The 14,388-nt window shown below is 45.6% G+C and overlaps 1 protein-coding gene across 1 annotated transcript in view; it reads right to left on the bottom strand.

Annotated features, from left to right (window-relative positions):
- The window catches only part of LOC143682890 (cubilin-like), a 247,417-nt gene that overhangs the window by 35,686 nt on the left and 197,343 nt on the right, over positions 1-14,388 (bottom strand). Inside the window, exons 54-55 of the mRNA XM_077159299.1 lie at positions 5,437-5,593; positions 3,869-4,018 (exon numbers count right to left, since the gene is read on the bottom strand). Coding sequence (XP_077015414.1) covers positions 3,869-4,018; positions 5,437-5,593 — 307 coding nt within the window. The remainder of the gene's footprint in view (positions 1-3,868; positions 4,019-5,436; positions 5,594-14,388) is intronic.

The following is a 14,388-nucleotide window of genomic DNA, read 5'->3' as shown; positions in this document are numbered from 1 at the left end:
CCGCGGACCATCCAGAAAGGGGATGAGGGCCAAGGGGGTCAGGGCCAGCCAAGCGGTCAGCGTGTCTCCGACGAGACCATGTCCATCCTCGCAGCGAACCCGGAGCAGGCACCCAAGACGAGCAGACGGCGCGGCAGGCAAGCCCCAGAGACCCACTGTCTCCCAAGAAGTGGCTCCTCCGAGTGTGGTAATAGCGGGGACCTCGTCCTCAGGGGGTGCGGGTCAGTGAAGACCTTTCTGCAGTCACAACTCGGCGTGCTGCGGGCCAGCGGTGGGTAGAGGCCGGGCTGCACCCCACCCTGCAGGGCACTGGGGAGCCCCCCTCCCCGCCCGACACCTCAGGGCTGCGCTCCCAGAACCCTGCACCCCAGTCAGCACGCGGCGGCCGCTCCGGCCGTGGGAGGGAAGCTCGTGCCCCTTCACGTGTGCGCCGCGGCCACCGTGAGGGTCACACACGCAACCTTAGCTCAAGGCTTCGCGACTGTGAAAATGCAGACCTGTCTCCAAATTAGAAGACAAGTATATATATGTATATCCGCTCCACAGAAAAACACAGAAGAGGATAAAGCGGAGATTCAAAGGTTTTCATCAGCAGGTCTTTGCAGTCACGTTTACATGTTAATATCGACGGCCAAAAAGTAATTGAGATCATACTCAGCAAGGTCTTTCACACCTAATTTGTATTAACATAACACTTCATGAGTTTTTATGGTTAAATATTCTTCTAAAACACTGCATATATCAAATTTTAACATACTGAGGACATGAGTGAAAATGATAAGTAAAGGCCTCTGAAAATTTGTCCCTGCATAAAAGTGATGAAAACCTGGCAAAAACTGTCAGAAGCAACTTTTTCAAAACTCTGGAAATTAACCAAAGGCTCACAGCAACCCAGGGAGCACTTACGAAGAAGCAAAGCAAATGGTGGCCCCTAAGCCAGGACTGCGTGTCTGGGGCTCTTTAACCTCCCCGCGTCCCACTCCCCGCTCGCCGGCCCGGCTGACCCGAGCGGGAGAATGGAGCGGGAGCTCTTCCAGCCCTCGTCCTGGCCCTCGCCCCGGGTCACTGTGACCTCTTCGGTGCCCTCGGAAAGCCCCACTCCCAAGGGCGGTCTTCACATCAGCTGACTCAGAACCCGCACAGCCAGAAGCCCTCCCCCGTGGGCTGTCACACGCGTGTGCAGGCAGGTGTTTCAACATCACAGAGGTCAGGGCCATCGACAGACTGGCCAAAAGGAAGAATGTCCACAGGGGCTTTGAGGAGCTGCGACATTTCTGGGAATCTAGATGGCCAAGTGCCTAGGCAGGCCACCCTGAGGCAGCGCTGAGCGCCCACCTCTGCTGACCTGGTGCCCTGCAAAGAGGACGGCAAGGCTGAGGCAGAGATGGGCGTGCACGGCCGAGGGTCGAGGGGGGCCCCACTGGCAGAGACTGGGACTCTTACTGGTTCTGGGGTCCAAATAAATCTCTGCCTAATCATTGGCTGACCAGTAACCTAACTGAGCAGAGACAGCAAAGAATACAGACGGGACAGAATTAGTGCAGAAAAGTCACTAAACGAACAAGCAGCCGGAACAAAAAACCCTGAGGAGGGGAGGAGAATCTGGTTTTTAGATTTGTGACATTGTATTATTTAAAATGTCTAGTTTTCAACAGAAAGTATGAGGCATGCAAAGAAACAAGAAGGTACAGTCCTTATGCAGGAAAAAGAAGTCAATATAGAAACTGTCCTGGAGGAAACTCAGTCCTTGGGCTTATAAGACAATGATTTTGTTAACCGCTGTGACTATGTTCCAAGAGCTAAAGGAAACACGTGTAAAGAACCAGAGGGAAGTGTGGGAATGGCGCTTCACCCAATAAAGAACATTGACAGAGTGATGGAAATTATTATTTTTTATATGAACCAATTAGAAATTCTGGACTTGAAAAGTACAATAACTAAAATGATAAACTTGGGGACTCAGCAGCAAGTATGAGCAGACAGAAGAAAGAATCAGCAAAGTTGAAGGTAAATCAATTGAGATTATTCAGTCTGAGGACTAGAACGAAAACATAATGAAGCAAATGTAACAGACCCTCAGAGACCCGTGGGACACAATCAGATATATCAACCCAATCGCCGCGGAGTCCCAGGAGGACAGAGCTCCTCCCAGCGTGAGCGCAGGGCAGGGTCGCCTCCTCGCCGCCCTTCACAGCCCCTCCCTCGAGGCTGGGGGGTCGCCTCCTCGCCGCCCTTCACAGCCCCTCCCTCGAGGCTGGGGGGTCGCCTCCTCGCCGCCCTTCACAGCCCCTCCCTCGAGGCTGGGGGGTCGCCTCCTAGCCGCACCGCACAGCCCTTTCCTCGAGGCTGGGGGGCACTGGCATGTGGTGTGCGCGTGTTTATCATTTACAAGAACAAACGCACACCTCAGCGCATAATCCAAGCAGGTATCAGATGCTCGTTTTCCCTTTTCTTTAAAGATAACTTCCCTCCGATTATAAAGACAACACAAATGTATAAGGAAAACATTCTTTTTAATAAAAAGAGATCACCCACCAATGGAAATCCTCTGAGCATAATTCTCCATATGTCCGTTCTTTCAAAGAGAAACATGAACGATCTAGTTGCTTCATACACTGTAACATATGGATATTATTTTAAACGTCTCTTCCCCCCTAGCCCCTTATATCTATCTCATGATCACTTTTTATATCCCTGGGATTTTGTGCTGGCTAATGCTGAAAGGGTTATGTTACTTTTTATGCTATCTTTACAGCAACAAACTTCAACTTACACTTGGCATTCTCTAGCAAACACATATGCCAAAAACACACCTCTAGAGATGTAGGAAAGGGATGGGAGGTCAACGAAAAAGGGGAAGTGAGAGGGGCTCTTTATAATCTATCAGTATGTAAGTACTGAAGTGTCATTCTTAATTTTTATGAAACACAGATTCTCCTGATTTTGACTGGCAATGGAACATCTTGCCATAGCAACAAAAGTGTAACATTTCACGGCCACAGGAGACTAACCCAAATAGAAGGAAATTTAGATTATGCAGTGGCAGCGTGACAATTTACAGATGAACTGGCACTTAAATAGGGAAGCTGGCCAGTGGGCATGGCTGAGCGCCCGAGGTGCCCGTCCACCAGGACGCCCTCCCGCCGCAGCCTGGCACCCAGCAAACACGAGTGCGCCTCAGGCCGGAAGGGCCAGCTGCCCCACACGGCTCCCGCTGCCAGCTCTGCTAAAGGTCCCTTCCCCTGGGCCGGGTGCACGCACCGAGGGGCACCGTGTGTAAGCACCAGCGCAGGGCCAGCGCTGCAAAGACAAAGGCTTTCGGCAAAAAAGGACAGAGGGAAAGTGTGTCCCACCGTGAGACAAAGGAGAGCAGAGCACGGCATTGTGAGCCTCAATTCACACCCACACTCGGCATTCATGAGACCGCTGGACTCAGGATGGCTTCTCTTGCGTTTTAGTTTACAGTGTGATATGCGTGTGTGAGGTGCATGTGTGTGCACGTGTGCTCAGATACGCATGTGTGCATGAGTGCATGTGCATATGAGTGCATATGCGTGTGCATATTGTGTAAAAGTAAACCGATGCATTAAAAGCAATTTGTAACATGCCATGCACCTTGAAGTTATTTTCTTCAAGCAATCCGAGATGTTTGCATGTTAAAGCTCCTGCATTGTTCCGAGAGGGGCACCTGGAAGGGTGCGCATGTTCTCATGATACTGGGTGAAATTTTATCAAGTTTACGTTAAAGCCACTCCGTACTTTTAGTACTTTATTTACATGGCGCTTTCAGACCACCCCTGCCTCCCTCCCCTCAACTTACTCCGACTGGTTGATTAAGACACAACTGTGACTCCCCGAACAAACTCACCCTCCAGATGGAAGGACAGGAAGGTCAGAAGCACCACGGAGGCAGGGCTGGCAGCGATGGTGTAGGAGCAGTCCAGGTTATTGTCGTAGGGCTCGGGGTAGTTGGGAGAAACAACATCACCAGAGGGGTCAGAGAAGTTACCGCCGCATCCTACCCGGGACACGAAAGACTCCATCAGAACATTTGCTCTCACACCTGTGTCTACTTTATCAGTAAAGGGAAGACCCCAATTTTCCAAATTCTCTCGAGATACTCAGAGAGGAAAAAGCAATAACTAAGAGAGTGAACTTCTGATTTAAAAATAAATGTATAGGGCGGGCCACGATGGCTCAGCAGGCAGAGTTTTCGCCTGCCTCACTGGAGACCTGGGTTTGATTCCCAGTGCCTGCCCATGCAAAAACAAAAACAAAAAAAGTACAATTCCTGTAGCCTGCCCACGCCAAAAGAAAAGGAAAACATAGCATGCTCTTAATAAACAGAAACAACTTATAAAAAAAAATACACATGCAAAATAAGAACATTCTATATAGCTTTTAGAAACGTTTGCAACTGCCCAGTTTGATGGGACAAATGGTAGAAATTCAGCACAAATCCATTGCTAGTCGCTTAATTGTAAGATGTTCAAGAAAAGAAAGGACAAGTCAGCAAAGAGTGAGGAGGGTTCACGAAGAGGAAGAGATAAAGCCAAGGAAGAGGGATTTACACGTAGCCAGGAAGCATTTTATACACTCAATTAAAAAAAGCCTTATTTCATCATTAGAAGGCTGTGTCACTGGTGAGACATTGTGAGAATTCATGTGACTTCATGGGTCTCAGAAAGAAAGTCTTTTTATCAGCGAATGAGCTTTGTTTTCACAGCACATCTCCCCAGCTACTCCACATGCTCTCTGACATCTCGGTATTAAAACATCTGTGCTGACCCGTCCACTGCCCCCGCCGCTGTCTCTCCGCTGCCCCGTCCACCCCCCGCTGCCTCGTCCACCCCCTGCTGCCCCGTTCAGACCCCACTGCCCCATGCACCCCCCTGCTGCCTGCCCCATCCACCCTCGCCGCCCCGTCCACCTCCTGCTGCCCTGTCCACCTCCCACTACCCTGTCCGCCCCCCACTGCCCCATGCACTCCCCACTGGCCCTCTCCGCTATCCACGCACCCCTCATCCCTACTCCTGTGGAAACGCCTGCCTGGGTCCCCCCGAGGGCCGCTCATCCAGTGCTTCCCTAAACAGCATCCCCCCCATGGCCATCACGGTTATTCAGCTGCCGAAACCCACCAGGGCCTCTTGGGTGGACGCCGCCTGCATGTCCCACGAGCCCAGTTTGTGCAGGGGGAGAGCGGACCCCGACACGAGCAGGGTGTGAAGGTCCTATGGGGGTGTCCCCAAGGGGTTTAAAGAGGCAGCCGCTGCCCCCGGGGAGGGTCTGCATTGTGCTGGGTAGCCTTGGCCCAGGAGGCCAGAGGTGGTCTTGGCAGCCTCGGGACGCCAGGCAGGAGCTGGGGTCCCCGGCCTTCCTCACAGCCCCTGGGCACCCCGCCAGGCCCCCCTCAAGCCTCGGGGTCCCGGTACTCACGGCTCACGAAGGACGCGGAGAAGCCCTGGGCCGAGCCCTCCTGCGCCTGGAACACGGCGGTGAAGGCGTTCCTCGGGGTGGTCACGGCGCCGGGGGCTGTGTCCCCACAGCCCGTGGCCAGCAGGGCACCTCTGTCCTCCTGTGTCCCGGCCCACACCTGAGGGACACAGCCCTGTGAGCGCTACCCGGGTGGGAGCGTCAGGACCGCGGGCAGCGAAGGGATGCGGCGGCCCCGGGGACAGTGTGGGCGGCCCCGTCCACTCCCTGCAGCAGGCAGGGGCCTTCGCGTCAGACCCTGCTTGCCCCGGCCCCCACGCCGTCTGTCCCGTGGGCGCTGCACCCTGGAGCTCGGGGCAGGGGGTGGGCCCGAGGGCAGCCGCCGACAGGGGTGGGAGCCACGCTGGAACACGGCTGGTGGGGCCAGTGCTGGGGTGGCCGGGGGCTCCTGGGGCCTGGTCCCCTCCCCAAGGCCGCTGCCTGCCCCCGTCTCGGCTGCCGCCCCTCGCCAGCCCCTGGCCGCTCCCATGCCCAGCCACTGAGCTCTGACAGCTGGGGGGCTCTGGAGAGGACTCTGCGCCGTGTGACATTTCACCCCGTGGCCTTTTCCTTTCTCCTTCACCCTCTTCACAGGAGCTTTCATAAAGCACTCGTCTTTTTGTTCTGTTTTTTCATGGGGTGAAATTTGTTTTTCTTAAATGAACTCTGCTTGAATTGCTGAAAGATAAATTAGCACTTCTATATATAAATTAGAAATCCTGGAATCCCAGAAATGTTTAAAGAAAATGTGCTGCCATCCCCCGCTGCGTCCTGTTTAGCCTCCATCTTTTCACCTGAACCCAGGAAGATTCAAGGGGCAGAACTGCATAGACCTTTTTTTTAATGGTCAAACCTTAAACATCAAACATTCCTGACACACAAACATTCCATGACATGGTCACAATATCATCACCATGGCCATTTCTTAGGATATTTGTATCACTCCAGAAAAAGAAATAAAAAGAAAAAAATTCATATATACCATGTCCCTTACCCCTTCTTCTCATTGACTCCTAGTGTTTCAATCTACTCAATTTATTTTAACCTTCATATCCTCCTATTATTTATTTATTTTTTTCCATATTTTTTACTTATCATTTAGACCCTAGATAAAAGGAGCATCAGACACAAGGCTTCCACAATCCCACAGACACACTGCAACAGCTACATTATCATACCATCATCTTCAAGAAACACCACTCCTGGAACACAGCTCTATAGCTTGAGGCATTTCCCTCCAGCCACTCCAATCCAACATACACTAAAAAGGGATTTCTATACAATGCATAAGAACAACCTCCAGGACAACCTCTCGACTCTGAAATCTCTCAGCCACGACACTTTATTTTGTCTCATTTCTTTCTTCCCCCTTTTGGTTGTGAAGGTTTTCTCAGTTCCTTGATGCTGGGTCCCGGCTCATCCCGGGAGTCCTGTCCCACGTTACCAGGGAGATCTGCACTCCTGGGAGTCACGTTCCACATGGGAGGAGGGCAGTGACTCACCTGCTGAGTTGGCTTAGAGAGAGGCTACACTGAGTTCTCTGGGGGTGACTCTCAGACCTAACAGTCTGTTCTTTGTAGGGCTAATTTTCAAGGCCTTCATTTTTATTCTGAGCTACCTGTGCTTTGATTGTTTAAATGAGCTATCTAGACAGGTTGAGTTAGATTATGAGCTACAGAAGATTCAGGTTCTGGATAAAATAAACCTTTCTTCCTTTGGTCTCAAAGAGTAGGTGAGGTTCTAAAGTACACACAATGTCTTCCTTACCCCTGTGTCCTGAATTACCTTAATCCTGACTCGACTGCCTTCATTTTCATCTCTGAACACCAGGTTATACATATATAAAACAGCCTCTAAAAATACAGAGATAATAATCACCATTCTAGACAAAATGTGACTGCTAGAAGAGCTTACAATCCAGGCCCGTTTCCTTATAAGCATTTTCTAAATAAGACCATATAATAATCACTCTTTTGTTTCTGGCTTCTTTTGCCTTCACAAATAGCCCACAGGTTCACTCACCATGTTGCATGCCTCACAACTCTGCTCTATGGAGAAGCACACTAGTTCATCATAAGTTTACACCTTCATTGGCCAGCCCACTTCTCAGTCAGTGCCTCCTTCAGCCACCTGCATTCACCAGGCATCATGTATAAAGTCCAAAGTCCACAGGCCATCAACACTCTCAATTTTAGGTAATTTCATTGTTCCCGAGAGAAAGAAAACCAATACATACACTCTCACCAAACAGGAAATCAAAACCTCGCCTTAACTATTGTCCTCACCCCATTACTTACCTCTGCTGTTGCTATGGTGGTGCTGATGGTTTCCTTTGGAACATAGCTCATAGCATGCAATAGCAGTTTTCGCCCTGTAGCCAGGACTTAAACACTCTTTGTACACAAATCACACCTCTGAAGCAGTCCTTGCAAGAACTAATTAATATTTCTAGTGTTAATCAGTCGGACGCATAGGTCTATACAACCCTTTTCCATCATGCTCCTCTTCAATATGGTAAAATTACTTACAGCCCCTCTAGAAAACTACCTGTGCTCCTATCCCTTGACATTTTAATTCAACCTCATTAGCTAACCATTCACACATTTCTAGCTTCTATGTATCTCTAACCCCCCTATATTGTATAAGCCCTGATTTTACCTTTACCATGGTCATAAAAGTGGAATGATACACTATCTGTCCTATCATGTCTGGCTTATTTCGCTCAGCATTATGTCCTCAAGGCTCATCCATAATGTCATGTGCTTCAGGACGTCACTTTGTCTTACAACTGCATAATATTCCATCCTATGCATATACTACATTTTGTTGATCCACTCATCTGTTGATGGGCACCTGGATTGTTTCCATCTTTTTGTGACTGTGAATAATGCTGCTATGAACATCAGTGTCACTGCTTTCAGCTCTTCTGGGTGTATACTGAGTAGTGCTATTGCCAGGTCATAGGACAATTCAATATTTGGTTCCCTAAGGAACCGCCAAACTGTCTTCCACAGTAGCCGTATCATCATACATTCCCACCAGCAGTGCATAAGTGTCCCAATTTCTCCACAACCTCTCCAACATTTATACTTTCCTGTTTGTTTAATAGCAGCCATTCTTGTAAGTGTGAGGTGGTATCTCATTAAGTCTTGATCTGCATTTCCCTTATAGCCAATGAAAATGAACATTTCTTCATGTGCTTTTGAGCATCTGTATTTGCTCTTCAGAAAAATGCCTTTTCGTATCTTTAGCACATTTATAATTGGATTGTTTGTTCTTTTGTTGTTGAGTTATATGATTTCTGTATGTATACAGGAAATCAAACCTTTATCTGATGTGTGATTTCCAAATATTTTCTTCCAATGAGTTGGCTGCCTCTTCACCTTTTTGACAAAGTCTTTTGAAGTGCAGAAGCATTTGATTTTGAGGAGTTCCCATTTATCTATTTTTTCTTTTGTTGCTTGTGCTTTGGGTGTAAAGTTTAAGATGCTACCTCCTATTACTAGGTCTTGAAGATGTTTCCCTACATTTTCTTCTAGAAGCTTTATGGTGCTACCTCTTATATTTAGGTGTTTGATACATTTTGAGTTAATTTCTGAATAGGGTGTAAGATAGGGGTCCTCTTTCATTCTCTTGACAATTGATATCCAGTTCTTCCATGCCCAATTATTGAAAAGACTGTTTTGTCCTAGTTCAGTGGATTTGGGGGCCTTGTCAAAGATCAGCTGACCATAGATTTGGCTATTTCTGCACTCTCGATTCAATTCAATTGGTCAGTGCTTCCATCTTTGTGCCAATACCATGCTGTTTTGACCACTGTGGCTTTATAATAAGTTTTAAAACCAGGAAGTGTTAATCCTCCCACTTCATTCTTCTTTTTTTAGGATGCTTTTAGCTATTAGGTCTCTTTCCCTTCCAGATGAATTTTGTAATTAGCTTTTCCAAGTCTTCAAAGTAGGTTTTTGGGATTTTGATTGGTACCGTGTTGAATCTGTAGATCAATTTGGGGAAAATTGACATCTTATCTATATTTAGCCTTCCTATCCATGAGCAGAGAATGTCTTTCCACCTGTTTAGATCTCCTCTGATTTCTTTTAACAATGTTATGCAGTTTTCTGTGAACAAGTCCTTCACATCCCTAGTTAAGTTCATTCCTAGGTACTTGATTATTTTAGTCGCTATTTTGAATGGAATTTTTTCCTCAATCGACTCCTCAATTAGGTCATTGCTTGTGCACAGAACCATTACTGATCTTTGCACATGAACTTGATATCCTGCGAGCTTGCTGACTTTATTAGCTCAGGTAACTTTGTTGCCGATTTTTTCAGGATTTTCCAAGTATAGGATCATGTCATTTGCAAATAATGAAAGTTCCCAATCGGATGCCTTTTATTTCTTTGTTCTGCCTGATTGCTCTGGCTAGAACTTCTAGCACAATGTTGAATAATAATGGTGACAGTGGGCGTCCTTGTTTCATTCCTGATCTTGGGGGAAAGCTTTCTGTTTCTCTCCACTGAGTATGATGCTGGCGATGGGTTTGCCATATATGCCCTTTATCATATTGGAGAAATTACCTTTGATTCCTATCTTCTGAGGTGTTTTTATCAGAAAAGGATGTTGAATTCTGTCAAAAGCTTTTCCAGTATCAATCAAGATGATCATATGATTTTTCCCTTTCAATTGTTAATGTGCTGTATTACATTACCTGATTTTCTCATGCTGAACCATACTTGCATTCCTGGCATAAACCCCACTTGGTCATGGTGTATAATTATTTTAATATGTTTTTGGGTTCGATTTGCTAGTATTTTGTTGAGAATTTTGGCATCTATTAGTTCATTAGGAAGAGTGGCCTGTAGTTTTCCTTTCTTGTAGAATTTTTACCTGGTTTTTGTATTAAAGTGATGTTAGTTTCATAAAATGAGTTAGGTAGTGTTCCTTTTTCCTCGATTATTTTGGAAAAGTTTAAGCCAGATTGGTGTTAGCTCTTTTTGGAATGTTTGATAAAACTCCCCTGTGAAGCCATCTGGCCCTGGGCTTTTCTTTGAAGGAAGATTTTTGATGACTGATTGAATCTCTTTCCTTGTGATTGGTTTGTTGAGATCTTCTATTTCTTCCTGAGTCAGTGTAGCTTGTTTGTGTGTCTCCAGGAATTTGTCCATTTCATCTAAGTTGTCTAGCTTATTGGCATATAGTTGTTCATAGTATCCTCTTATGATTTCTTTTATTTCTTCAGGATCTGTGGTAATATACCCCTTCTCATTTATGGATTTGTTTATTTGCATCCACTCTCTTTTTTTCTTTGTCAGCCTTGCTAGTGGTCTATTGATTTTACTGATTTTCTCAAAGAACAAACTTTCGTTTTTATTGATTCTTTCTATTGTTCTTTTGTTATCCCATTCATTTAACTCTGCTTTAATTTTTGATATTTCTCTTCTTCTATTTGCTTTGGGGTTAGTTTTCTGTTCTTTCTCCAGTTCCTCCAGGTGAGCAGTTAAGTCTTCAATTTTTGCTCCTTCATGTTTGTTTGTTTTTTTTAATTTTTAAAAATTTTTCTTTCTTGTTTTTTAATATAGGCATTTATGGCAATAAATTTCCCTCTCAGCACAGCTTTGGTGCATCCCATAAGTTCTGATACATTGTATTCTCATTTTCATTCGTCTCCAGATTGCTACTGATTTCTCTAGCAATTTCTTCTTTGACCCACTGTTTATTTAAGAGTGTGTTATTTAATTTTCATATATTTGTGAAAGTTTTCATTCTTTGGTGGTTTTTGAGATCCAGCTTCATTCCACTGTGATCAGAGAAGGTGCTTTGAATAATTTTGATGTTTTTAAATTTATAAAAACCTGTTTTGGGCTCTAGCATATGATCTATCCTGGAGAATGTTCCACGAGCACTAGAAAAAAATGTATATCCTGGCATTTTGGGGTGTAATGACCTATAAAGTCTGTTAGGTCTAATTCATTTATCAAGTTATTTAACTTCTCTATTTCCTTGTTATCTTCTGTCTGGTTGTTCTATCTATAGAGAGTAGTATATTGAAGTCTCCTACTGTTATCGTTGAAACCTCTATCACTCCCTTCAGTTTTGCCAATCTCTCTGTTTCATTGACTTTGGAACTCCGAGATTGGGAGCATAAACATTTACGATTGTTATTTTTTCTTGGTGAATTGTCTCTTTTATTAATATACTGTGTCCTCCTTTGTCTCTTATGATGTCTTTACATGTAAAGTCTATTTTGTCCGATATTAGTATAGTTACTCCTGCTTTCTTTTGGTTACAACTTCTGTGGAACATCTTTTTCCATCCTTTTCCTTTCAAACCATTTGTATCCTTGTGTATAAGATGAGTCTCTTGTAAGCAGCATATATCTGGATTATATTTCTTAATCTATTTTGCCAATCTGTATCTTTTAATTGGTAAGTTTAGTCCATTAACATTCAAAGTTATTACTGAAATGGCATTTCTTGAATCCACCATCCTATCTTTGGATTTTGCTTATCAGATCTCTATATTCTTTTCTGTCTATTTCTTTTCAACCTTTAAGTTACCCTGACTGGTACTCTTCAATTCTGTGCCTTCCTCCAGATGTCCCTCGCCTGTCTTTCTTTTTCAGCTGGCAGAACTCCCTGTAGTATTTCTAGTTGAGCTGGTCTCTTGTTGACAGATTCTTTCAGGATTTGATTGTCTGTGAAATTTTTAATCTCTTCCTCAATTTTGAAGGACAGTTTGGCTGGGTACAGAAGTTTTGGCTGGAAGTCTTTCTTTCAGGATCTTCAGTGTATCATACCACTGCCTTCTCACCTCTATAGTGCCAGTTGAGCAGTCTGAACTCAGTCTTATGTGGTTTCCCTTGTATGTGGTATAATGTTTTTCTCTTGCCAATTTCAGGATTTTACCCTGCTCTTCAACATTTGACAGGCTGATTAATATGTGTCTTGGGGAAGGCTTATTTGGATTTATTCTATTTGGATTTTGTTGGGTTTCTTTGATTTGTATATATATGTCCTTTATAAGGGTTGAGAAGCTTTCCTCCATTATATCCTCAACTACTCTTCCTGGCCCTTTACTCTTCTCTTCTCCTTCTGGGACACCAGTGATTTTTACATGTATGCATTTTGTTTTGTCCATCATTTCCCTGAGATCCAACTCAGAATTTTCCATCTTTTTTGCCATTTGCTGTTTTGATTGTTCAAAATTAGTTGTCCTGTCCTCTAGATCACTTATTCTTTCTTTTGCCTCTTCAAATCTGCTATTTTGTGTCTCCAGTATTTTTTATTTGGCTGACAGCATCTTTAATCACTATGATACCTGCTGTTTTTCTATTTAGTCTTTCAAATTCCTCTTTATGCTCTTCTAGATCTTCCTGATCTCTTTTATGTCATTAGTCATCCCATTTATTTTATTTAGTAGAGTTATATGAACACCTTTGATTCAGTGTCCCAGAGTCTGCGTCTGCTCTGGTGCTCTAATTTGGTCGTTAGGCAGGACTATGCCTGCATCACGATTATGCTTAGTGATCTCCTGCCGTCTTTGTGGTGTGTGAGTCTCTTGACAGGTTTACTTTGGGAGCTGACTTCCCCAGTCGTCTAATGCTTCATGTCTGCAGGGTGGGTGTGAAGCAGGAGGCACAACAGCGCAGTGGTGCGTTGCAGCGCAAATAGAGGCACAGGCTGGGAACACTGCGCTGGTGCCTTTGAGCATGGGGTGCATGCCATGGGGTTGCAGAGGTGCAGTGTGGGGTGCAGCTCAGGCAGAGCTTGGAGCACAGGAGCAGGGTGTGGTGTGGGGAGCGCAGAGGTAGCGGGCTCCTAGTCCCGGTGTCCCCGTCCGTGCCCTCCCGAGGGCTCTGGGCTTCCGTTTGGAAAGGTGCATGTTAGGCTGTTTGCATCGGCTGGGTGGTCTGTTTCTCTGCTTCTCATGCTTCAGCTTTTGCAACCAGGGTCTCCGTATGTGGTGTAGAAGAGCCCCCGGGTCACTCACACCCTGGATCGCCTCCTCAGTCGCCTTTCTTTCTGTTCTCTAGCTGTTCCTTGGAGCGGGGGTGAACCCGATTTACCCAATTCCGCCATCTTCCTGGAAGCCTCTAGCCCACCATCTTCCCAGAACCTTGAGTCCAGCCATTTTGCAGTGCTTTTTGCTGTCTGACTCAAAAAGCCTCTTTTTTATTTATTTTTGGCAGCCACACCCCCTCTCTGCTGGGACGAAAACTAGTACCTTTAATGCTTATTCCAGGTTTCTCTGTGCTGGGTGCCTATTTTCAGTAGTCAGAAATTGTTAATACCACAAGTGGAGCTTGGCTGAGCTCAGCCCTCACTGCTGGTAAAGTCTGTTTCCTTTCCCCCGGGGGAACCAGGCTGCCACGCCCACAGGGGAGGGGCACCGGCCTCTGCAGCTTGGGAACTTACAATTCTGGGTGAGCGCACAGCTGGACCAGCTTGTCCAGACTGGGGTACGCTGTGTGTCCCGTCGCTGACTTGGCTGTTCTGTCCGGTTCCTGGCTAGTTCCTAGCTGCTCTGGAGGACGAACTAAATCCCACACCGCACTAAGTCGCCATGTTGCCCTGATTCCTCCGGGTAGACTTTTTAAGAGCCTGCTAATTTTAACTGAAATTCAATTAAACAAAGTGAAATTTATCAATTTTTCCTTTTATGGGTCATTCTTTTGGTGTCTCATCCAAGAACCTCTCTCTAGATCCCAAAGATGTTTTGTTATTTTATTTCTAAAAGTTTTGTTTTAGTTAAGCTAAAATATAGATCCATTTTGAGTTAACTTTTGTATAAGGCATTAGGTTTAGGCCAAGCTCTTAATTTTTGCCCATAAACATTTAATTGCTGTAGCACCTTTGATTGAAAAGACTATCCTTTCTCAATTGAATTGCTTTTGTGTCTTTGTCAAAAATCAGTGGAGCA

Source organism: Tamandua tetradactyla, chromosome 1 (genome assembly GCF_023851605.1).
Source record: "Tamandua tetradactyla isolate mTamTet1 chromosome 1, mTamTet1.pri, whole genome shotgun sequence".
NCBI lineage: Eukaryota > Metazoa > Chordata > Mammalia > Pilosa > Myrmecophagidae > Tamandua > Tamandua tetradactyla.
Note: the sequence above shows the minus strand (reverse complement) of the source record. Positions and strands in the feature narration are given on the sequence as shown.